This window comes from Zonotrichia leucophrys, chromosome 3 (genome assembly GCF_028769735.1).
Source record: "Zonotrichia leucophrys gambelii isolate GWCS_2022_RI chromosome 3, RI_Zleu_2.0, whole genome shotgun sequence".
In the NCBI taxonomy this organism is placed as follows: Eukaryota; Metazoa; Chordata; class Aves; order Passeriformes; family Passerellidae; genus Zonotrichia; species Zonotrichia leucophrys.
The window spans coordinates 71118988-71144065 of record NC_088172.1 but is presented as its reverse complement, the minus strand read 5'-3'; the positions used below and the strand labels follow the sequence as shown (position 1 = coordinate 71144065).

At 36.3% G+C, this 25078-nt stretch overlaps 1 protein-coding gene across 6 annotated transcripts in view; it reads right to left on the bottom strand.

The window, feature by feature from the left end:
- Nucleotides 1-25078, bottom strand: part of STRN (striatin) — a 67465-nt gene that overhangs the window by 27670 nt on the left and 14717 nt on the right. For all 6 annotated transcript variants that reach the window (XM_064708763.1, XM_064708764.1, XM_064708765.1 and 3 more), the window contains exons 3-7: nucleotides 19432-19505; nucleotides 16297-16375; nucleotides 14296-14460; nucleotides 2799-2934; nucleotides 825-960 (exon numbers count right to left, since the gene is read on the bottom strand). In XM_064708763.1, the coding sequence (XP_064564833.1) occupies nucleotides 825-960; nucleotides 2799-2934; nucleotides 14296-14460; nucleotides 16297-16375; nucleotides 19432-19505 (590 nt within the window). The remainder of the gene's footprint in view (nucleotides 1-824; nucleotides 961-2798; nucleotides 2935-14295; nucleotides 14461-16296; nucleotides 16376-19431; nucleotides 19506-25078) is intronic.

Below are 25078 nucleotides of genomic sequence, written 5' to 3'. Positions count from 1 at the left end.
GCTACCATGGCTTATGTCTGTCACAGCTGCAGCTCCATTACAAAGCTCAATCATTTCCCATCATCTTCACTAGCACCATGTCCACCTATCCTTCAGACTTTCCAGAGCAGCTAAAGTAGGAATCAACTTCCCATCAAGATATTTAACCAGTTCTCTTCTTTCTCCCCTTCTCTATAAGAGGGTTTAGGCAGATTAATTATGTCAAGGTAAAGTGGAGATGGTGGCAATGCAGGTTGCAGGACATGAACCTCAAAGGACAGACAGCAGTTTGTGAAATGTCTCTCTGTGACTAGTGGCCCTAAAGATATATTATTCTGCTAAATTAAAAAAGAAAGTTTGAGCAGCTGAAGAGTTCATATTAACTAAATTACTAATCCACAACAAGAGTACAGCTCATTTGGATTTTATGACTCACATTACTCTCTGCATCAAAGAGAAAAAGCAAAGATGACAAAATAACTTTCATATTGTAATTGTAAAATACAGCTTTATCAGAGCCCTTCATGCACATGGGTCACTGGAAAAATACATTGAAATACCACTCATAAAATTTAAATTCTATCTGCCTTAGAATTAGTGAAAAGGAAAAATGACCCAAGGCAGAAACCTTGAAGATTCTTTACATTGAAGCAGTTTACAGAAAAGAGATTTTATCAAGAGGACTTAAGTCTACCAGTTATTTACTGATAATAAAATAGAAATAGTAGAAATAATCAAAAGATGCTGTGATCCCGACAGAGTTCTCATTCAATGAACTGATCAGTCACAATATGTTCTTAGCACACTTTTTTTTTCTCCTGGTATGATCCATCAAATTTCCTTACCCCAGTCTGTTCCATCTCCTGAACTTCTCGATTCCGCATCACCATCATCTGAGGTAACCAAAAAGTCAAACTCTTTCAAAGCTTCTTCTGTATCTCTGTCTTCACTGCTGTCAGATAGCACTCTTTTCCTTACAATCTGAAGGGTCAGAAAGTACAGGGAAAAAATGCTGACTTAAGTTACAAACATATTTTTAATCCAAGCAGTACTGTCTTGTCCTCTATGCAAAACCCAAACAGGAAGTTGAAGAGGAAGCAGAAAAGTACACATTAATAAGCAAATCTGGAATAGTACACAGACATTGTTCAAACTCCTAAGTGAAAATGAAACTCTTCCTTTCTGTGACCATCAATAATCAATCACGTGGATAATAACCTACACTAATCTGCACCACTATCTTTTTCTTTAGTAAAAAAAGTTCTTTTTTTGTACATTTTCTATAAATGTACAAACTCTCTCTTAAAACATTTCTGAAAAACATATAAAACTCACAAACAAAAACTCAAGAATGCCATAGAAAAGACTTCAGTAAAACCAAACTCACTTTGCTTTTCTGAAAATAGCTAGCTCTCAATTCTGAAATAATTCTCTATGTGGACCAAGACTCAACTCCAGGAAACAAATAAACCAACCCCAAATCCCACAACTGACAAGAGCTGATTTTCTTAGACTTTGTAAGTCATTCCATCCTGAATGCTTTCTTAGATGGTATTGCTACTTAAACATGTTGCTTTTCATGTTTAAACTGAATTTCCCTCTCAGATTCAAAAGCAAATTCTGGTAAAAGAAAAAAATATACGATTTAATGAAGAATTTCACTTTAAGTTTTCCACAAATTTACTTTTTCCTTAATAATCAAAATGAACCAGATTTTTTGCAGTTATTTGACCAACTGGTAAGCTGATGCATGATAAATGAAAACCGTACCACAATTTTTACTTCTACAGAAATAGAAAATTTACATTAATCAAAATGTTTTGACTCGGACCCTTGCTAAGGGTCAGTCTGTAAAGACTCCAGTACATAGCCCAACACCCCACAGCTCATGAGGATGACTGATTGTATCTCCTCTAAATACAGAGAGGCAATTTCTAAACCTGAAGCAATTCTAAACTTCAAGCTTCATTTCTTCAGCAGGCTTAGTGAACATACTGTATTACACAAGACTTAACAGAAGAGTCTCAGACTTTAGTTCACAGTCCATGAATGACAGGAAGGATCTGAAAAGATCTCCTTTAAAAATTCCATAAAATTAATGGTTTTTAGTGTTAATTCTTAAAACTGACCACAAAAACAATCCATCATCTCTTATCTGCTTCAATTTTTAGGAAACAATTCACTGAATCAATGTTCATTTTAAAGAAGAGCACTGATTGCATGTATCTATGTGATCATATGAATAAATCATATAGCAAAGTATAGATCACGAGTGAGGTTAAGGCATTTGACTGAACAAACAAAAAAATTTCTTAACTACATTAGAGTTCTTCCAGTTAAACCTCTTCCTTCCACAAGCTATAAATACAAGTGCATTTTAGTTTTGTAATCTATGACAATTTTTACAAGTAATTTTAAGTATCATTAATTTTTTAATAAATATTCAAGAATCATTATTGACATGCAATGTTATGAGCAATACCTTCAAACTAAGCTGAGAACTGTAAAAAGGACAATGATACCTTAAAAATTGTGTTCCAGTATCTATCAAAAATACTAGTCAGTATGGAATAGTAAAGAGACAATTTTAGAAAAATTTAATCTAACTCAGAGCAATAAAGATGGCAAAGCATAACTTGTATGCAAAAACTTAGAAATGCATATATAATTCCTCTTATGCACACATGCTTGGACAGAACATCATAAAGATGCATTAATGATTTGCATGTGTACATACACAGTCATATACTTTGCTTATAGGCACCTCATTAATCTCACTTTTTCTGTTCTTCGTAACTTTCAATTATTTTTCCACTCACTGTTGCAGTATCAATGATTGTTTTCTCTCTTCCTTCAATATCTTCTTCATCTTCCTCATCACTAAAGTCTGCAGCTGCATTTTCAAGAAATTTGAAGGTCTCTAGCAGAGAGGCAGAGTCAGTCAATTCAGGTTTCCTAAACAACAACAACAATCACCATCATGAGAGAAAAGAAATCACAATGAAGTTTCTTTTGCAATTACTAAGCTGTTCTGTATTATTATGTTCAACATATAAGACTAAAATAAGCCTACAAGTAAAAATGGACTGTTAACAGCTAAAATTCTTGTGGCCAAAGAAACAATAGACATAAAGTGTATTATTAGAAACAACAATTATTCTTAGTACGGCTGCCATTACTAGGACAGAGACTTCAATTTTTTATTCAAAAAGCATTTTAAAGCAACATTCATTTGACACATGCCCAAAACAATGTCAATTCTGCTATGCCATTACTGAAAGCCTCAACAACAAGGACATAAGCCACAGCTACCAAGCTGAGCTCCCACATGTACATCAGGGTACAGGAAAATTTTGCTATTGCTAGCTGATGTTCCCCATCTTGCTGGGAAAGACCAAACTCTAGATCCATCATTCATTAGCTTTTAAGACATGATAAATATGCCACTATAAAAGAATATAATGGGAAAATATCATTTATGACTAAATAATATTTGAATTTACATTAAACAAATAAGAAAATAGATGAAGATGGGTAAAATTATGACTGGGCTGGCAGAAATTTAGGCAGTGCCTCAGAACAGGAAGCATAAGGGGTGTTATATTAACGACAGAAGAGGAAGAATCCAAGAAACAGGACTGTAACAATTACTAAAACTCTGACAAAAGTACAGATAAAGCAGTCCTAAAATTATTAACAGGATCTGTGTTTACTATGCAGAAGATGCATTTCTCCACCAACCCCTGAAAGATACAGCAAACAAAACTCATTCATCTTGAATTGTTACAATTCCTTCCAGTAAAACCTGGTATAATCTTTAGATTGCTTTGAAGCAGTGAAGACAAGCTTGACTGTTTTCTTACCTTTAATCAGTAGACAGTTTTTCATAGTTCATCACTAAATGCACGTCATCTTGATTCTCACAACCACTGAAACAGCAGAAGTTTCCCCCTCTCTCCTTTCAGAATTGTAGCTCTAAATTGTTTTATACAGTCACCCTTAGTACCAGCAAGTGCCTTGCTTCTGCTAAGCATTTCAAAAGGTTCAATCAGCTAACACACCTATACAGTAAGGTCTTGTAATCCCCCTGCCGTGTGAGCACCTGATCATCCATCCATCCATCCATCCATCCATCCCCCACTTACTCCAGGGTTTTGTCATAACGCTTTCCACAAGTCTGCTGCAGGAAGCATCCAAGGGCAAAAGCTTTGATGTGCAATAAGGCACACTATGATAAGCAGCACACTTCCTACTTTGCAAAGTCTCTGCTCAAGCAGTTCTACATGCTTACATGACAACAATCAGCAGAAGTGGCTTCTTCATAGCCCCAGTATATCTGCATTTCATTAAGACAATTTGCTACTCTACTTTTTTTTTCATTTACTCACCATTATAACCCAAAAATGCCAATAGAGATTTCACTTTCATTAGAAATTCTGCATACACAGCAGCCTCATAATATATATAATATACCTCCATGTACATTATGTTTTCATGGTCACTGTTTTTTCCAACAGTGGTTCCACTTTTCCAGATCTTAAATACGATCTAAGAACAATAAGCAAGTTTCAAATCTGTCCTGCTTCCAGCAGTATTGTGACCCTCGTTTCTATGACAAACCTGGAAACAACCTGTGCCATCTTTATTTTTCCTTAAGTAATCACTACTTTGGCAACCTGTAACACCTCATGAATCTGTAGTAACAATGAACATTTTCACAGAAATCCTATGGTATAGTTGCCTTTCTGTTTCCAACAGAAATATCTTGGTAAGACAACACTTGTAATGTGCTTCATTTGACCAACTTCTTGACTTTCAGCAAATTCTGAGTTTGTGTCTACTTGTATTTGACTAAATCATCCAACCACAACTGTTACTGGGTTTTTTTCCTCTGTATTTTGCCATGTAAAAATCTGCCATGTAGAAACACTATGGCTGATATCTATAATAGCAATTATCAGACATACTCCAGGTAAAAAGCAATATATGAACTAGCACCAAACATGGACTATAAAATTTTAATTAAGAGACCTTACTATTAAGAAACAGATATCCTTCTACAGGTCCAAGTATTTGCAGTAAATCACACCAGACTTGGCTCTGTACTCATTTGCTCTTAAACCTGGCTCTCTCACACTGAAGTTCAAAGTGACTACCAAAAGAGGTGTATCTTTTTTCTTGATTAACTGCTCTGATTTCAACTGCCCTATTAATTATTACACATTTTAGTGGGCAGTATATATATATATACATAATAATGTATCTGCATTTACATGGGGAACAGGGGTAAATGGGTATCTAAAGCACTGGGAAACATGGTACCTTATTGATCATGTATTTCAAAACTCCTGTACAGTACAGAAATGTACAGTCAGCATAGTGCCATGGAAGATTATTTGTGCTAAGACACAACTTCCATAAAAGAATTCTTAAAAACCAAAAAAGAAAATAGAGGAGAAAGAATACTTAAACTATCCAAGGGTTCTACAGGAAGATAGTTTCAAGCTGACAGACAGGCTGATTTCCTATACTGTACCCCAATAAACTTTAGCAGTCAAATCAAAGGTGATTTAATAATTTGAGCTATTTGTCATCCTTTAGCAGAATATGAACATAATGCATTTTGGATAATGCTGTCAGGGTGAATACTTTGGAAGAACATAAAATATATTGAAGAAAAATGCCTGGCCTTAGCTAATTTATGCTATGCAATTTGATGGATATTTCAAGCTTGCTTGCTTCATTAATTTTCCATCTCTCTTTTTTTTTTTCATTTTTTCTCTTAGGGGGTCATTCACCAAGCAACTTAAAAAAGCAGAAGGGCCAAAAATATATTCAGAGATAGGGTAGTAAAACAAATAACTTTAAATTCCATTTTAGAAAAAGAAACACAATTTGACATTTTCAGGGCTTTTGTAGCTTCGAGTATTTTTTTAAAAAACCAATGGGTGAAAACAATAGAATCAAGCTCCAAAAGCGGGGACTGATACAAACTGTGGTATTACAAGCACAAGTGAGGCAAGGTTCAGGGCCCATTGCAAATAAAGAGAGATCAAAAACCCTAAAAAGGTCTCAACAAGGACAATTCCTCTCTTCTGGACTGTCCTGAACACAATATATTTAAGGAAGAACATAATTTTCAAAGTGCAAGAACTTCCATGCAGCTTTTTCCTTCCTCCCCAGCCATACTGTTTAAAGAAAAGCAGCTGGGGAAAAATGAACCAGAACCCTCAGAGAGCAGGAGAAGCTATGGAACCTGCCAAAGCAGAAAGCACAGAGCAGCCAGACTGTAGCAGGGCCTCCCTCAATCCTGTGCTCCTCAGCTGCTTGTTCTGAATCTCTTTCCCACTGCTCCTTCCTCAGTAACAACACTCTTGCACGCTGTTCTCTTGGCTTCTCTCCTTGACGGTCTCGTCCCAGGTGACTCAGCACTTCCCAACCAACCAACCAACCAAAATCATTTCAACAATATCATATCTGTTATCACACACTGTTATCTCTGTCCATTCCATCCTCCTTTCCAGCAGCCTTATCCAGGCAGACAGGCAATTCTTTGGGGCAGAGATATTAGCCTGCCCCTCCTGCCTACCCACAACGAGGTACAACAGGACTAACTGCTTCTCATGGCCATAACAATAACTACTGCCAGAAGGGAAACTGCAGCTAGGCTAATGCTGCTGGGCTTTCCTTCTTACTACAACAGATGAGCAGCGCACAGATTTTGTGAATATCACTCCTGAAACAGGGAACTTCTGATTCCCAAAGGTAACAAACGTTTTCCTGTTTAAAACACAAAATTCTTCTTACAAATGGGATGGTAACTGAAGTATGTACACCTTAAAATAATGTGAAACTGAAATCACATGATTATTTTCCTCCTCAGGAGAAGCTGACAGAATTCTGAGCAGCTGGGATGGCTTGAAAATCTGATCCCAATTTGTATTTTACAGGCTGTTCAATTATTCAGATTTGTGTTAACCCCTTGGCCCCTTTAAGACTAAAAATAATAGTATCTTCCCATGAAACCAAAAAAATGTGATTTGTGGATATTCCGCATACACTATTTACATAAAGAAAACCTGGCTTTGCTGGGCTCTGCAGACCATAACATCAACTCTTCCTTTTCTGCCCAACAGTGACATGCCTCAAGGCAAGCATTTTGTGTAAAAATCCAGTTGGTTCTGACACTGAAATATTGCCAGCTTTAAAAAATGTATAGCTCAGACTGAATGCATTTGCTCTCAACATTTAATATTCATGATCTTAACATAAATCCTGTTTCTTAGTGAGTGAAATGCAGAAGCCATAACCTACAGGCAAGGTGAAGTTCTTTTGTGGAAACTACAACAGCATGCTGATGCTACCTTTCCAGCTCCCAGCATGATCCAGAACATTTCAAATTGCAAAGTCAAGTTTAACTTAGACTAAAGTCACATTATAGACACGTATTTTCTTTGTAACTAACACACTCTACATTTCTAGCATTACCTTCTCTTTTGTTGATAATAACCCTGGAAAGTCTGTGGCCATGTCCAGGGAGAATCTCAAATTTCTCCCATGAACTGTCCAACCACAAGAACATTAACTGCCTCAGTCCTACTCACAACCTCAAAGGAAAGAATAGAGGGCTTTTTTGTTTGTTTATTTTATCCAAGACATGCACAAGTTATCTTAAATAAAACTAGGATTTTATTGATAAATTCAGAAGCAGGAAGAAATACCACAATAAAGTTAAATAAATACAAGTTCAGCTTGGGTTGAGAAGTGTTCCTGAGAGCTTGTACAGCTGGAAAGAACCTGTTGTGACCCAGGATTCAGAGCTGTTCTATCATACTCTTCCTTGAGCCATTTTCTTTGCTTCAGTTTCCTACTACTATCAAAACAGCTACTGCACCGTCTTCATAAGTTTTATTAATTCCCCACAGAATTTAGTTATCACATGTTTTAAAACAGTCTTTTTCAATGTGGCCAGTTAAATTCTATCAAACTGTACTCATCAAATAAATGCATGCAAATTCACTGAGGAGTGCCTTTAAGAACAGTTCATTAGATGTTCAACACTGTAAAATCTTTCATAATGCAGCACAGAAAATATCAAAATAATTTATAGAAACTACAGAACAGTTAAAATCATCAACATTTACACACAATGAACACAGGCCAGGCTAACAGTCTGTCACAACCTTTGAAATCTCCTATGAAGTCACACCACACAATGCAAGAACTAGTGCAATATGTATTACAACTGGTAAGCAGCACTTACAAAATGGTTTGCATATAAATTGGAATAGCAAAGGAATGACATTTAAAAAGCAAGGACCGCTTCTCTTGCCAAATCTAGTCAGCTAGCTATAACAGATCAAACAAATAAGTTTTATAGAGAATAAAAAACCCCTAATATTTGAGGTACCAGAGTAACTCTTTTAAGTTATTTCTCCATTCACCTCCCCTCTCTTTGCTTCTCTCTCTCTCCAACTGCCCAACTTCTGTCTCTTTCTCCCCATTCTTTCTGTACTGTGAGTCTAATGTGACATTGCCAAAAACCATCTCTCAAACTCCTAAGCCATAGAATGGTGCCAATTAAAAGTGTGGCCCATTTGTACCTCTTTCTTCACAAAAAAAACCCCCAATTTATCTATTTTTTTTTTCTGCTTTAGTGCATCTGTTGAAAGTATCCAGATCTGGCCTAAATCAATGCCTGTTGAAATGCCCAAATGAAATGCCCAAATGAAATGCCCAAATGAAATGCCTGTTAGGTCACTGCAAGATGGAGGCAGGGAGAAACAGAAAAAATGTGAAAAAAAAATTCCTAAATCTATTTGCTTTATTCCTTTTACTGTTTTCTTTTTTTCCTTTTTGTAATTCAACCTCTACTTGCATACTATTTTGGAAATCTTTCTTATGGCAGCTATTACCTGAGGTTTATAAATTCAGAGGTATTTTCCCAAAGAAACCATTTTATAAGCTAGTCAACAAACAACATTTATCAGCCAGTATGCAGCATTTTCATTACTTGGGCGAGCGTTAATAGGATTTAGAGATGCAAAAGAGTTATTAAGGTCTTCTGGTATACAAAGATGCTCATTCACTGAAGTGTCAGTTGGAATGACTTGTTGTATATCAGAAAGATAAAGTTTTCAAAATTTTTAATTTTGAAATGGTCTTCAGATTTGCTCTGAAATGCCGAGGTTTGAGGTCATTTTGCTCATTTAAAGTACAGGCAGTGGAAGCCCTTGGCAATTCAATAAGAAAAGGCAGCGGGAAAGTTTAGAGACAGACTGATACATCACTCTGGACCATTTTTCTTTAAGAAGTTTCTATTGGCTATTTATAGTTCTAATGATCAAACCCCTTAGCAAGAACTAATCTATACCATTTTTATATATAGACATTTGTATCTATGCATATATATATACACATCAGTGTGGTATATCCTCATTCCTTTCCAGTTCTATTCCTTTATTATATTTGCTTCCACTCATACTAAATGGTAGTCAAATACACACCTTCAAGAAGGTAAACTCATTTGACTGTTGAGGTTTCACTCAGTAAGATAAAGCTACTAAAAACGAGGTAATAAATGAACTAAAGATACTTAAGTACTCTTGTGTTTTCAAGGCTACAAGCTACATTTGCAGGCAGCTTTCATTTCTGTTTCAGTTTGTTTGGGGAAAGCACCCATTCCTCTCACTGCAAGTGTTAGGAACTTAAACCATTATTATGAGGTTATTATTTTAGTATCTATTTTTTGAGTCCAGTCATGCCAAGTGGTACTTATCTTTTGTAATGCAAGTGAGCTGATTGAAGAAACTGAAAACTGATTCCCTTTAAAATTCCATGAAATAAGTGAAAACAGGACTATATCTAGCTCACGTTATCAAATTAACATTTCATTTACGGATTCAAAATCTTGCAGGGTGCATTCAAAATCCACATGATGTCTTTCTTGAGTGCTAAAGTTTTCAAGAGGATCTGTACATCAGCAAATAAATAGGCAATGTAAGAATACAAGTCTGGCCAAACATGCAGCAGCTAGTAACACAAAGTCTGAGGCTACTTCACCTAAGGATGAAGAGAAACTGATTTGGCTTAAAACAGAGTCAGACAACAGAAGTGCGTTCATCACTGTACCAAAGGAGGGGGAACTTCTCTGAAGAAATACTGCAATAATTTAGGACATACAAAACTAAGCTGAGAGGTTATGAGGCACTGGACAGCAGTTTTCTAAAATAACTAGAGCCTAGCAGAATTCAAGTTACATATCCTCTGCTGAAACGAAATATTATTGTATTAAGTATTTGCACTACATTAACCATCATATGCTTCTACATACCAAAGCAAACAGCATCAGCTTCACAATAATCACCCCAAACATTCTCACTAGCCTTTTCCACAAAAAGGCTCAACTCAATGTTGGTACCCCAAACACTGAGAGTCCAAACCTCAGCTGTTGAAATAGGTATAAAGGACAGACAACAAGATAAAACATATAACAGGCAAATGCTGCTGTAACAACTTAAAAACCTGTAAAAGCTGTAGTAAGCTGAACACATCCCCAAGGTCAGAGGAAAAATGCCAGGTATTATCTTTAAAACAATCAAAGGCATTAAAAAATATTTAAAAATAAGCAGCATGTGGGTTTCCACTGTGCTCAGAAGTACAGTCAGAGCAAGTCACAGAGGTTTTTCTGAGGAAAAAAGCACTATGCACAGATGAATACACTAACACAAAAACTGTGCTAAAAACAGACTGTGTTGAGAAGTAGATCAGCTCTTCATTTTTTCCCTGGAATTTTCTGCAATACTCATTTATTTTGTGCTGCACCACTTTCATTTCACTAAGAAAGCATTGGTTGGCTATCAAACAAATAATGAAAACATAAAGGAAGTTTTGTTTCCTATTGCCATTACTACCTCTCTCCTCTCAAAGAGATAACCATATTGCAGCATAAAAGCATCAAATACCATCTCTTTCCTTTCTTTGGAATTTATCACAAGTGTTCAGTTGTACAGAAGGCAGTTGAGCCAATCTGTTCTTTCTGCAATTTACACTGCTATATGGAGAAATCTTTAAGGAAATTAAAAGCTAGTGTGCCTTCCACTTTTCTATTCTGGAAATGCATCATTAAATCCATACTCCTTCTGTTTTTCATGGTACCATTTTCCCCTCTATTGTCCATTATCTTAATCACATCCACCCACATTCTTTTCAAACTCCTATTGATTTGTCTTCATCGTTTCCCATCCTCAAGGTTTCTCTTTACTTCAGTCCTGTACTCCGCTTCTCACATTTTTCACTCCATGTAAACAGTTTTTTAAAACACAGACTTAAACTAAAACACAGACTAAAAATGCACATATTCAACTGGGTGCATGTTATGCAGTTTTTCCAAGACCAAACAGATTAAAAATGCTATGAGCTGTCTTTTCTCAATTCAACAGAGGTGTGTTCCTTGTTGGCCTATATCCATTTTCATGTGTCACCTTCTGCCCAGTGCTCTGCTCTTCAAATGTAACTAAAACATCTTCAGGTTGACCAGTGTCCTCAGACTTGCAAGCAAATATTTGACATCGATGTTCATTATATGTTTTGAACAGGAAACTCTGCCAAACTGCCTTGGCTTGAGCAGTTCACAGGCTTCTCTGGTGATAGACAGCAAAGCTTTCTCCTCTGAAGAGTTTTATTGCACCCATACAGTCACTGAAAGTCTTCAGTCTGCATTTTAGTTTGCAACTGTCCCAATGTCTCATGGTCCTGGCAAACACTCTCATATGTCCTTAAACTTCAAACTTTCTGGAATTGCATTAAGGCTTTGTTTGGTTTTTTGTTCTTCCAATTTCTCACCATAACTTTCCTCTTCTACCACTACCAAACTGCAGACACTTGTTCACTGCACTCCTTCCAACTGTAAAAGCTTGCTGCAGCCCAATTCCATTTTTCACTTTACATGAACACAAGGAATAACAAGAGGCTGCTAAAGGAAGGGCCAGTCCTTTTGCCCTCACAGTAAGCAGCCTAGCATTGGTGAGATTGCTTCAAAGGATGCCCTTCCTCAACAGTAAGCCAGAATTTAGCTGAGTCATCTAAATTTTTCCTAGTTCTGCCAACCAGGCAGGAAAGCATTGAATTAGGGTTTCAAACACTCACTAAAAATTTCATTTCAGTTCAGGAGTTGCATCCTGAGTTCAGGAGCAACATCCATGTGCCTTAGACCTGTGTCATCTATTCAATGCTACACTTTCCAAAGAGAAGCTGTTCTATATAGGCTGAAGTTATGCTGGCATTACATGAGGCAGGTAACAGGTAAATATGAGCTTATTTCTCATTTTGCATCTACCACAAAGCTGCCCTTTGAAATCTCAGAGGTAAGTAATGATGCAGTTGGAAGAAGGTGAACAGTGCCAGATGTCACAGAAACACTGAGGTAGCACAAGATGAAATAGCTGTTAAATAACAGGCAGTCTCTGCCAGGAAGCAAGCCACAGAATGCTTCCTGAAAGAAAAATTGAAAGAGGTGGTCTGTAAGTGTGACTGAAGCACCCAGAAGAATTACAGCATTGAGAGGCAGTCCTGTACTTAGATTGATCATGGAATTCTAGTAAAATCCTGACTTTTTTCCTTCTGGTGAGGGAGATCCCAGTGGACATCCAGAAATTCAAAATCACCCATGTTCAACATGACCATGTTAAACAAGAACCCTGGAAAATTTTTCCACTGTAAAGCCCTTGAGACCCTTCTTGTTCATTATCTATCAAAACACATCTCTAAGCTCTATAATGCAGTTTGCCATCTCAGGCATCACATGCAAGAACAGTTTTTCAAAGTGTACAGCCTGACCAGCCTTGCAGCTGACAAGCTAGTACAGCCACAATGGAAGGGAACTCATTTTTCTCCATCAGTGAATATTCTCAGCAACAGGGTAAACTACAAAGTGTTAAACCTAATGTCAGATCTATCCCAAAACCAAGCAGATAGGAGAGAAATGCAAATATATCCAAAAACTGCTGTATTAAAATTACTGTCCCAGTATTTCATCCATCAAGTAACTACCTTATACACACATCCACCTTTTCCAAAACTATGTAAATACACAAAAATAAATTTTGAAGTGTAAGAGGAGAAGCTTTATTTACACACTTCCCCTTCACCAGAAATCAAACCAGAACTGTTATTGCAAGCTATCAAGCATTCCTTGTTCTTCCAAACAAAGCCGTTGTACATAAATGACATGACTTGTCAACTATGTAGCAACACAATATATTTTAGTAGCTTGCAGGTTTTCTCACACATTCAAGTTTTCCATCTCACAGCATTATATTTAATTACATAACAATGAACTTCTGCCCTTATGTAACTTGTTGGCCTGAAGTTGCTGCAGCTATCCAGAGAGTATAATGAAATCTTACAAATGCTTTTTAGAAAATAGGATGTATATATAACAGTATTAGGTCTTAGAAAATAATGGTCTTGAATTTTGCTCCATGAATACAGAAAAGGAAAAAAGAGTGATTTCTGAGGAAAGCTGTGCTACTACTAAAAATAGCTACCTCATCTACTGTTCCTACAATTCTGCATAATTTTCATTATTTTTCCAGTTTTGCAACTACAGTATCTTAAACAAGAATGAACAGATTGTTTTTCTGAAGTCTTTAGAGTTCAGTTTAACTTACTTTTTTATCTTTTTTAACACTGCATGGAAAAGAGAAGAAAATGGGAAAAAAGCCTCTTAAGTTTTAACATTACTTAAGAGAAGAAGTGAGAACAAGCTTTTACTGTCTTTGACTGATTTTCCGTATTATTAGAAATATTAAAATACAGAAATTAGTACCTTACACTTCAGTCACATTTACATATGTCAGTAGAAAACCAAAAACTTTTCAGACTCAGAATGTAATGAGTGACTTTGTTTTTTCAGATTTAGCGAATAAATTCCTTCTCTTATATAGTTTATCATGTCGTAGTCAGCACAGACCAGAAGAGCAAAGCCTGCAACCTACACAGTAAAGTGTCCAGCAATACAAAGAAACCATTAACTTGAAACAACACTGACTTCTAAACACTTAGCAATCATATCTCAAAAGAGGCTTGATTTGACTTAGTGCTGCCATCCAACTGGAAAAAAAAAATTATGGTGCTTTCAAGATTTGAATCTAAAGAATTACTCCCATACTTACTGCTTAATATAATAAAATTAGTTAGAATTGCTCTAATCTCAAACTAAGAAAAAATCCTGAAATCTTCTCAGTAAACAAAATTGTGTTCAACACCACTAAGTGCATTTATGCAGAAATAGAACAAAGTCATCTTGATGCTTACCCGATCATGGCGTTTTCTTTAATCTGGCCCTCTGTGCCATTTACCATTGGCTCTTGATTTCTGTTCTCTTTTTCTGAAGCATCACTTGAGAGGCCCAATAAAGCTCGCACTCGTTTTGATTTCACATCCAATATCGTGTCAGTGTAGCCCACTTCTTGTAGATACCTGAAGGAAGAGAACTCATGCTAATCTCCTCTGCACGTGTCACTTCTACAAAACATGAAATTCCTCCCTGAACTTCTCCCTGAACTCATCCTCAATCCCTTAGCTTAGCAACTGGCTGAACTTCTCCCTGAACTCATCCTCAATCCCTAAGCTTAGCGAACTCCGGTGCTGAGCTAGTGAAACATGCTTGTAAATCATCCTGTACCAGCTGCAGAGGGATCGCCTCTTGCAGTACCAGCCTCTACAGTCACTGAGAAAAAAAAATCAGAGAGCCTAGCAGTCAGAGGTTATACAATACGTTATTCATTCATCTACTAAAATGGATGGAAAAGCACTTTCAATTAAAATATTTACAACTGCTTTATAAAAATCACCACAGTTGCATGCACAAGTATTTTTATAATTTGACACATGGAAACTAGACACAAGAAGCAGTAGATATGTTCCTTATGTAAACATTATTAGAAGACCAGAAAATGGAATAAAACCTAAATTCTTTAGCTGTAGCCATTAGTAAGAGCTGTTATTTATGATGGACTAGACTTGATAAAATCTGTCTTGCCTTTCCTTTGTTCTGCAATGGATCTGCAAAAATTTGTTGTCCATATAAACACTGAACAGTAAAAATCATTGTATAGATTTCACAGCCCAAAGTTGGCTCTGTAGTTTTAAAGTTGACTCTCACCAATATGCCATGTTGCCCTTGAGAGAAACAGGAGGGAAATAATGATTTCAAAAAGAAAAAGTAGAAATTGGTTTGTGTCCTTCCCTCTAGAACATGGAGTTAATAGCAGCGAATTGATTAAATTGTCAATATTCTAGACAACTCTGAAGAAAGGAAATGCTATTTTACAGTGACAGCTGCTACAAATCAGGGACGTGCACTTCTCCTGCAAGAACATTCTCCTCCAATTATTTAATATCATTCACATAACCACATTAGGAGAGAAATACTGATTGCTGGCTACAGAAAAATCAAACAAGTCACCTATGCAAAACAGAGTCTGTCAGTAATATGCACTCTATATTCAGCAGTGTGTCACTCTTGCATGAACTGCGCTGAGATGGAATGACTCATCTTCAAAATCACTGATCCAAGTCAAAACCACTCTAGTTACATTTATTCAACATGCAGGCAAAGATTTGAGCTCTTGCAAAAGAGAAGCCTGTACAAGACATCCAATGAATTTAACTTTTGTACAAATCCTTGGAAAAAGGTCTTTTAATGTAAGTAAGTTCCAGACCATCCTTACTGTCTCAGTCCACTCTCATTTAATCCTCTGTAACACACCAAATATCATAGCAATTAATTTAGTTACTATGATCACAATTCAAAAATTAATTTAGATTAAGAGACATTTGCTTCTTTGAGATGAACAAGAATTAGAAAACATCTAGTCTTAACCTTCTGGGTGTTAATCTTTTCTGCAACTTAAGCAAGCCAAAATAAAATTTTTCCTTCTCCAATGCCAGCTGTTTTTATTTTACACAGCTCTTAGCAGAATCACGTGTCTTTAGCTTTTTAATTGCAAAATGTCATGACCCACTGTTCTCCCAAGCAGACTGGCTTATTATACTCCATGAAAGAAAAGTAAATGAGATCAGGTGTTTGTGATTTGACAAGGCTTCTCATCTGAAGTTATGAAATATTAAAATTTTTTAAAACCCAAGGAAAAGCAGTGCAGAAGCTCAATGAACTTCATCACACACACTAGCTTTTCTTTCAGTAAAATACAACTGAAAAAAAAATCAAAAAATCAAATACCATCACCATCATATTTCATTAGCAGATTCTTTCTTTGCATTCAGTATTTGAGTCCTTTTTTCAACACTTACTGTCTTAACAGCTGTCGTCCTTGTTTCCATATTAGCTGGCTGTTCTGTGGTGGCTGAATCTCAGTCTCATTCCCTTCATCTGAAAAAGATTATTTTATTACTTTTTTTTTCTTTTTCCAATTCGCATAAAAGATGCCCATCCACATAAAAAGTGATCTGCCTTAAAATTATTAGGAATGGTTTAATACCAAAATTCAAAGTGCAAATAATGAAGGGGGGGAAAAAAATGCACACAGCACATTTGTAGTACTATATCCACATAAAGATTTCCAGGTACATCCCACTCTATGAGAGCAAGTTCCACTAGTCCTAACTCCTAAGCAACTCCTAAGCACTCCTCCTCTATGAGAGCAAGTTCCTTACTCCTTTAGGGGCACATAATGTCAGTCAGTCTGCAGTCCAATTTTTGCTTTGGCCTCCCAAGATAATTGCTGCTCACATTAAGTCTGAATACAAATATCTTTAACTGCTAACTGCAGCACGATATTGGTTTACAACTTCCCAATTTTTTTACACTTGACAGTTCAACATAAATCAACAGACCTACTTGCATCAATTTAATCCTTATTTGCATTAGTTTTGCAGAAACAAACAAACAAAAAATAGGGACTATTTTTTAACTTGAAAAGTTGTTAAAAATTTTCAGCACACTTTCCCCAACCATAAATTTGTAACCAAAAGTTACTACTCCAGGAAAATCTAAAAAAAAAAATTAAAAAATATTATGTGGCTATGTGGCTGTTCTTTTAAGAAAACTATCAGCATGCTGGCAACCAACAGCTACACATTTATTCCATATATAGCTTCACAGCACATGATGGTGGGTTTTTTCCTCTCCTCAAGGAGATACATATGCTTCCCAAGATAAAATGCCTTGGTTTATTATCTATGAAAGCCTCTACAAAACTTTAAAATCTTGTGGTCCAAACACTGAAGGATGAACAAACTTCCTGTATAAACAAGACCTAAGAACCAGAAAAACCTGTGGTATACTCCTATGAGTAACTTAATATGTGACGTGTGAGAGCTATTATTCTCATCAGGAAGTCACTTACCTTTAAACAACTCAATTAATACTGCACAAAAAAGCCCCACCACCTACCCAAAGAAGCTATTAAATACTAATCAGAATTCACATGCAAGGAGAGACATATGAACTTTGGACATCTCATATTCACAAATCTATTTAATAGCAACCACAGGAAATAATCAAATGCACAATCATCTTCCAATGACAACTGGACACAGCTGGATCCAATGCACAGCTACCAAAGCTCAGTCTATAATTATTAAAACATGACTGAGGTAAATCTGCCTGAAAATTCCTTTTGAAAGCAAAACCCACTCTTCTGAAGGCACTGTTAAGTATATCCAGAGGCAAGAATTCTCTTGTGCTTAGTCTCCTCAAAAGTGATGACTGCTAGCAGTAGCAGTGGTTTACAGATAAGAGTGAAGAGACTCACATTATGAGGAAATTATAGCAGAAGATATAGTACATATAGTATACATAGATAAACTGTATAAATAATTTTATTTTTAAAGTATCCCTTTACCAGGAGATTGAAATCTTTCTTCTAAAATTGTGTTACAGACTCACCAAGAGATCATAAAGAAAACAACAAGGATCCATGTGGAAGAACTACTACCAACATTTTGACTTTTTTTCATGACTGGGCAGGAAAAACAGGGACAGGGCGATGGGAACATATCAACACACAACATAGATATCTATCAAAGACAACTTCAAAATAGTATTAGAACAAAGTTTCTATTTTAAGTCATCAGTCCAGATTTGATACAGAATGAAAATACACATTTCTGATAGCTGTATATAGAATACAATGGGATAAATGAGAATAATGGCATTTTAGCTGAAGTATTTCCACAATGTTGACTTTGCAGAATTAATCCACAGTCTAGAGCTCTGCTGGGCAAGCCAGGCCTCGCACTACATTCCTCAGCTGGAAACTGCAGCAATGTGCTGTAGCTGCATCCTGAGAAGTTACAAAAAAACACCATGGCTGCCCAGGGCTGTGGTATGATCAGGACAAAGTTTTCTAAAGGTCCAGAAAGAGACTGAAGTCTTCCACTTAGTAGCACCAAATTCAGTATTTCTTCAGTTAAGGAAATAAAGCTGATAATTGCATGAAATAAAATTTCTAAAAAACTCATTAAAAACTTAGACAAGAAAAGCCTGGTGTAAAGCTCAGCTAGTTGGTATGGGGTTGGATTTTTTGTTTGTTTGGGGGTCTTTTCATGACCTTCTAAATCCAATGAGGTAAGAAATCACCATGATAGTCAGCTAGACCATCCCCTCCATAAACCAAGTGACAGAGATGAGATTTGCAGACATTCTATGCTCTGCCTTTACATATAGGTAGTTCCAACTTTGTTGCAGTAGAAGCATCAGGAGATTGAGACACAAAAAACATTACCTATTTTTTCAATGCCTTGACCATTAGCCAGATCTCTGTACCCTTTTTTAATACTTTTTCCTTCAGAGGAAAGAATAGGGAGATAGAGGGATAAAAGGAAGTAACTTAAATTCTTAATTTCCCCAATTCAGTGCTTAAATCTATTTGTGTGAAGTAGGAGATGAAAACAAATCAGCTTTCCAGAGACCAAGGCAAAAAACTGAAATAACTAAATGCATGTCCAATGATAATTTGAAATCTCCTGTTCAAAAACTCTCACTTATGTCTAAAATGCACTTTAATTATTTTTTTCCTGGAATACTACTGAGGTAATTGAACCAAAAAATTATGAATTATGTATTTCATTCAGAAGAATTATCCAGAGATAAAAGGATTCTATTGCTGTGAATCTAGTATCATCCTGTTCTAAAATATCCATACACATCACTAAGGGACAGAAAAACTACTCTCTCCAAGAGAAGTCTGCTCATTTGGGTTTGGATTTTTTTTTAATCTAAACTAAATTGATTTATTAATAGACTCTTAGAGCATTAGGATATATTTTTAATTGTACAAGAGTAAAATATAGGCTTGAATAATTATCTCTATTCATAATGCTCCATTAGGAGACTTATTTTATCAATACTATCAATTCAGCATTTGCACATAACACACTAAAGCTTTTATGCCAGTAATAAACTCACTGTCATTAAATTCTTACCAGAATCATAGTTCGGTGGCTTCATATCTCCCTGATTCAATTCCGTGCCATATTTTAATTTGTGGTATTTAGCCCTGCAAAGAAACCAAACAAAAAATTTTTTTAAAATCTATTAGTACATTTAAAGGATATCACTAAACACATAAATGTCATCTGTTTTCAATTGAAAAGCCACTCCTTTCTTCTAGGCTAGGAACAAAGCAAGCCAAGTAATTTTACCATGACTTCAGATAGGTAATTTTATTGAAATATTTTTTCCAAGGGTTACACGTAATTGCATAGTGAATACTGAGGAAACACACAGAGCAGTTGACTGCAGATTTTACAAAATGTTCTTGCTACAGAAAAGGTTCCTTCCCTGTGGACACAAGCAACTCTTCTGCTTCCCCTCCCAACCCCGTAGCCCTTCCTTTTTAGCCAACATTTATGAAACATTTTTACTACCCATGTCAGTTCAGTGCCATCTACTTCATATCTCAGATTGTCACTCCAGTAAGCAAATTTACTTTTAGTTTTATTCTTCGAAATGCTGTGCTCTCCAACAGCAGCAGGCCCTCAGCCAAAACTGTTCTAAACGAGACTTAGCAATGACAGCTCACCCACACCACTCTGTCTCAAAGCTGCTAGGTCTGCCACTTGACCAAGGGCAAAAATGGAGACTTTCTTCCAAAATTATTTAGCTTTCAAAAGGTCTAATATAATAAGCCCCACAAAGCATGCCATACAATGAACAAGAATAGCAACAAAAAAAATGGAAATGCTTTTTAATTTGAGAAGCTTTGTCCTAAAGACACAGTATGTACAGACTTTAAAATACACATAATAACACCACAGTAGAACAGTACTACACAGGCACATTTAAGTTATTCAAGATTCATTATAGTAGTCTTATAACACTGCAGTAGAGAAAGTGAGGCAAAGTGAGCCTTTTCTAGTTTTGCAATCTGTTCCCTCCTTCTCTGACACTTTAAAAGTACAAAACTGCAAGTTTTATACCTTCACAACTGGGTAGAAGAGTGGCACTTGCACCAGTTCCTACTCTAAACAAAAAACTGAGAATTCAGGAAATGCTGTGTGTGCAGCCTGGGAGTAGTGGAACAATCAAACAGCTCACATGTACACGCAGTTCAAGCACAAATGGACAAAGTGAAGTATACAGTAGCAAAAAAAAGGCTGAAAAAGACCAAAAAAAATAAACCTCTCATATGCACCAACATGAAAAGGAGTTTCATTAGCTCCACTAGGCACAAGGGAGCTCTTCCACTTAAAATTTATTTTTAAAAAAATTAATGGGTTTGACACTTTGTAATTGTATGAGGCAAGTTTTCACTAAAATCGCATGACTATATCAAGAACAGCTGCAGAAAATGTTTTCAAGTTACCTGCACCTCTAGATTGCTTCCTAAACATCTTCATTATATTACTGTTTTCTTTTGCCTTTTCCTATTTCATCAAGAAAACCCATTACTTTTAACAAAATAGTGCTGAAGAATGCTTTGTAGTTCTTATGTTTCAATTTCGACAGTAATAGCTTCCTACCAATCCAGCTGCATTTTAATTATAATAAACATTTAATTCTGACTGAGAAGGGTAAGTGAAGAGTGAAGAAGTGCTTCTTAGGCATAGCAACATCAACAGATGAAGAACTAACTCTCAAGAGCCAGAGCACTAAGCTCTAACTCAGCTGAGCAGCACTCAACAAGGAAAAGAGAAAGGATGTGCTTGAAATGTATTAAAAGTAATAGATGGAAGTTAAACATTTTGGTCAGTACAGAAAAGAATAACCAAGAGTAGAACAAAATCAAAGCTGAATGCTCAATCAGAATATTTATCTTTCCTTTTCCAACTATCCATTTACCCTAGTAAAACAACTGCCTCTCATTATTGTTAAATATTGATGCTATGTATACTTTTCTCCCACCACCACTAATGAAAAGCAATGATTAATCAAGAATTAAGAAATCCTCCACTGTGTAACCAGCTTAAAAGAGTACAATTTTTTATGCAGTCATGAAATCAAGAGACCTTAATATGTAATCTATTTTGATCTGACTTAACAGAAACAAACAAATATTAATACTCTGCTCTTCTAATCTGGATTACTGACATATGTTGTGTTCTACTCCATTCCTTCAAAGAATTCAGGGAGAAGTTAGTTTTGCAGCAGCTGACATTTGCTTTTAGTTTGTGGGTTTTATAAAAAGTTCCACTATGCTCTATGCGTTCACTAATTTTCTTATCGAGTTTTGTTAATCATTTCCAGCCTAAGTAAAATGTTTGCTAAGTTCACTGAAAGGATCATTCTTTGGACCTTTCCTGTTCCTCAGATGTCATGTTCTCCAAAATCCATCTTTCAAAGATTCAGACTGCAGTTTTTTAAACTTCTTAGTATATTTATTTCAATCTCCTAAATCCATGGTTGTTCACTTTTTAATTCACTTCTCTCTTAAATCAACAGTAATAGTCTTTTTTCTTACTGAAGTTTTCCCCACTCATCAAAAGCATTATAAAATCATTTCACCAGAATGAGAATAATCATTCTAAATCCATTTTAAACTGTTAGTAACCAGGATTTTCTAACTGGTTCCACCTCATAACACAACAGCTTTTAAAGCTTTTGTTGCTATTCTTTACTTCAAGAGGATAATGTAGATTACATGGTCTTGTACACCACTGGCCCTTTAAATTTATTTTAGGGCCAAACTGGATTAAGATTTCATCTTTCAAAGGACCTAACTTTGTATATTGCAGGCAGAGACCAGTAGCACTAGAGAAAAGGCAGAAGAACAGTGTTCTAACAAAGAGGCAACTGAAGAGATGAAAAGCCCCAAAAAGTAATCCTTATTTCCAATATTGCTGGAAAAGTTAAAAACAAAGTTATACAGCTCTGACTGCACAAAATGATAAAAAAAACCCCCAGTGCTACAATCAAACCTGAATTAAATTCAATTAGTATAAATTCAGATCTCTGAGGAGGACACACACTTGAAACAGAAGCATGAGTATCATGCCAGAGTTTGTGACACACTGAACTAATTTTCAGTGGAGGTCAGCTTCTAAAGTTCAGAAAAATTTTACCAAAGACTCCCATAAAATCAATATAGACCACTAACAGGTTATCTAGGAAATGTCTTCCACACGTCTTCAGACAGTATGAGATTTACTATTAGATGCTTTTTTATGATACAGCTGAAAATGTCACAGGTATGAAAGATAAACAATCTTCTTTCTACAGTGCCCTAAGGAAAGAGCTGAACACCATGACTCAGACTCCAGGACTAGAAGGGAGTCTTGACCCTTCAGTTACACATATTGCAATCAAAGGGTAAGAAACTCTTCACAAAATAACCTTTCATTCTTTTCTACACAAATTCAAAATATCACTTATTCTATTAGCACATTTTCATTTAATCTGTTTTTACAATGACAGAATATCTGCTGCCCACCTGTAATGCTTAATTTTTTCACTTTTGCAGAAATCACAGGGTCTGTTTATTAACAGCTTTAAAATGGCCTTCTGCAGCTCACCTTGAATTCCAACTCACACATCCCAGTGGTGTGATACTACCATCACACAAAAGAGATAAAGTATATTTTGTGTAAAAAAAGTACAAAGAAAATGAAAGTTTCTTCAACCTTTTTATCATCTGGTCAGAAAAAAAGTACAGTGGTTTGGTGGCAAGGGAGAAAAAGAAACAAAGATTTACTATCTGAAACTTGTTCAACTTCAATGATTTACCTTCCCTTTCTGAAAATTACATATGAATTATTAACAGTATGCAGAGACAGAAAAATGTCTTGAAAATGACTACCTGAAGGATATAACTTAATAGAAGGTATTTTCTATCTGAAGACCAGCCTTCCAGTTATTTGAAAGAAAGCTATTTTAGCACTGTAAAACTATGTTCCTAGGTAGATGCCCTTACTCAGATAAGCGTGAGTATTATCACTGCTCTGGCTTCTGCCCTTCATTACACAATTCTCCTCTTTTGTTTAGCAGTATTTTCATTAAACTATGTGTCTTCTATTTAGTGCTTGGAAACATTCAACATGGCTGCCACACAAGAATTGCTTAGGAAAATGCTAAAAGCCTTCACCCACGTTCCCTAAGACTGAGTGCAGTGAAACTTTGCTGAATACTTCACACAGAAACAAATTTGATTCCAGTCAAAAAAAGCCACTATTTCTTGGAAATATCTGTCGCCAGACCTGAAGCATCTGATCCAGCTGTGCTGCGGGAGCCTGCCAAAACATCCGTAGAAGATCTGGGAGCTGCCGCCAAATCAAGAGACATAAACAAGAACGACTGCCAGGAACAGCACAGCGAGATATTCTACCCAGGGGAGAAGGCGCCAGCCTTACACTGATCAGACACATCAGTGCAGAAAACAACACAAAATTAAATCAACTCTTTCTAGAGACATGGCTCAGGAGTCCAGCTCTTTGGTTGAAATATGTTAAGACAGGAAGTGAGCTAGACTAGCCGAAATAGGACATGTTCTTGAGAGAAACAGTACTGCGTTTCAGCTAGGTCCTGAAAATCCAGAGGCACCAGTGCAACTTGCTGGTGGTGGAGCAAGTATTGATAAAGTCATAAAAAGTAATCCTCAACTCTGAACAGCCTCACACTGCAATCTACTGGATGCTGGCAAAACTACATCAAAACTGCTATTGAAAAATGCTAGCACTTAACTATGCACCAGCTCCTCCTAAGCTCCTTGCTACTTCACCTACTAAGACTCTTCAGCAGAAATTACCTGGCTTGCTATACACACAATAAGAAGGTAACCTCACAATTACTGACATAAAGACTAAACATTAAACTAAATTTGCCAGAAAAACATGACCATCAGTAGTAAAACTTATTTTCTACCTTACCCATGCTAAAATGACATGACATGAATTAGAGAACAATGACAGTGGTCCCAAAGTTGTTTATTTACAGTAAAATTTGAAACTATTTGGTTGATAAAAGAAATGCAGAGCAGCCACTATAAATAACAGCTCATAGAAGCATGTACCTGAGAAAACAAATGTTTCTCATTTCTTTTTCATGGTTTCCTGAGGGCACTATGAACATGGAGTACTCTGGTCCACAATTTCATATTCTGTTCTGTTACTCATAATTTATTTCGTCCAGCTGAGAAAGATCTGAAATACTACACAGCCAGAGCTGAAATGATGGAATATAGGAATGATTCCCTGCCCCCTCACAGTGCACCAACCTTCCCCAAACGTGATGGGAATGTCTTCCTCCTACCTTGGAGGATCTCATTTTCCAGCTCTAAGAACCCAATGGAAAATGCCAGCATCCTGATTACTGCCTGACCAGGCTGACAACTGATTTAGGAAAATGCTGGGAAAGGGAGCAGTGCTTCCAAGCTCAGTATGTTGCCGTTCTTTGAAGTATCAAGCAAGAACACTTGCTGGGAGATAATTCCAGCAGAAATACAAGACTATTTCTTTAGAAACTGGCAAATAAAACTGCTGTTTAAAACTACAAACTCATAAATAGCTGTCTCCAGCACACACACCAGTCACAAGCACCACATCTGCTTAGAGAACCACCCGTTCTGGAACTGTCACATTGGATCAGATCAGCTGACTGTAGCCTACTGACCTGAGTAACCGAGGCTAATGCCACACA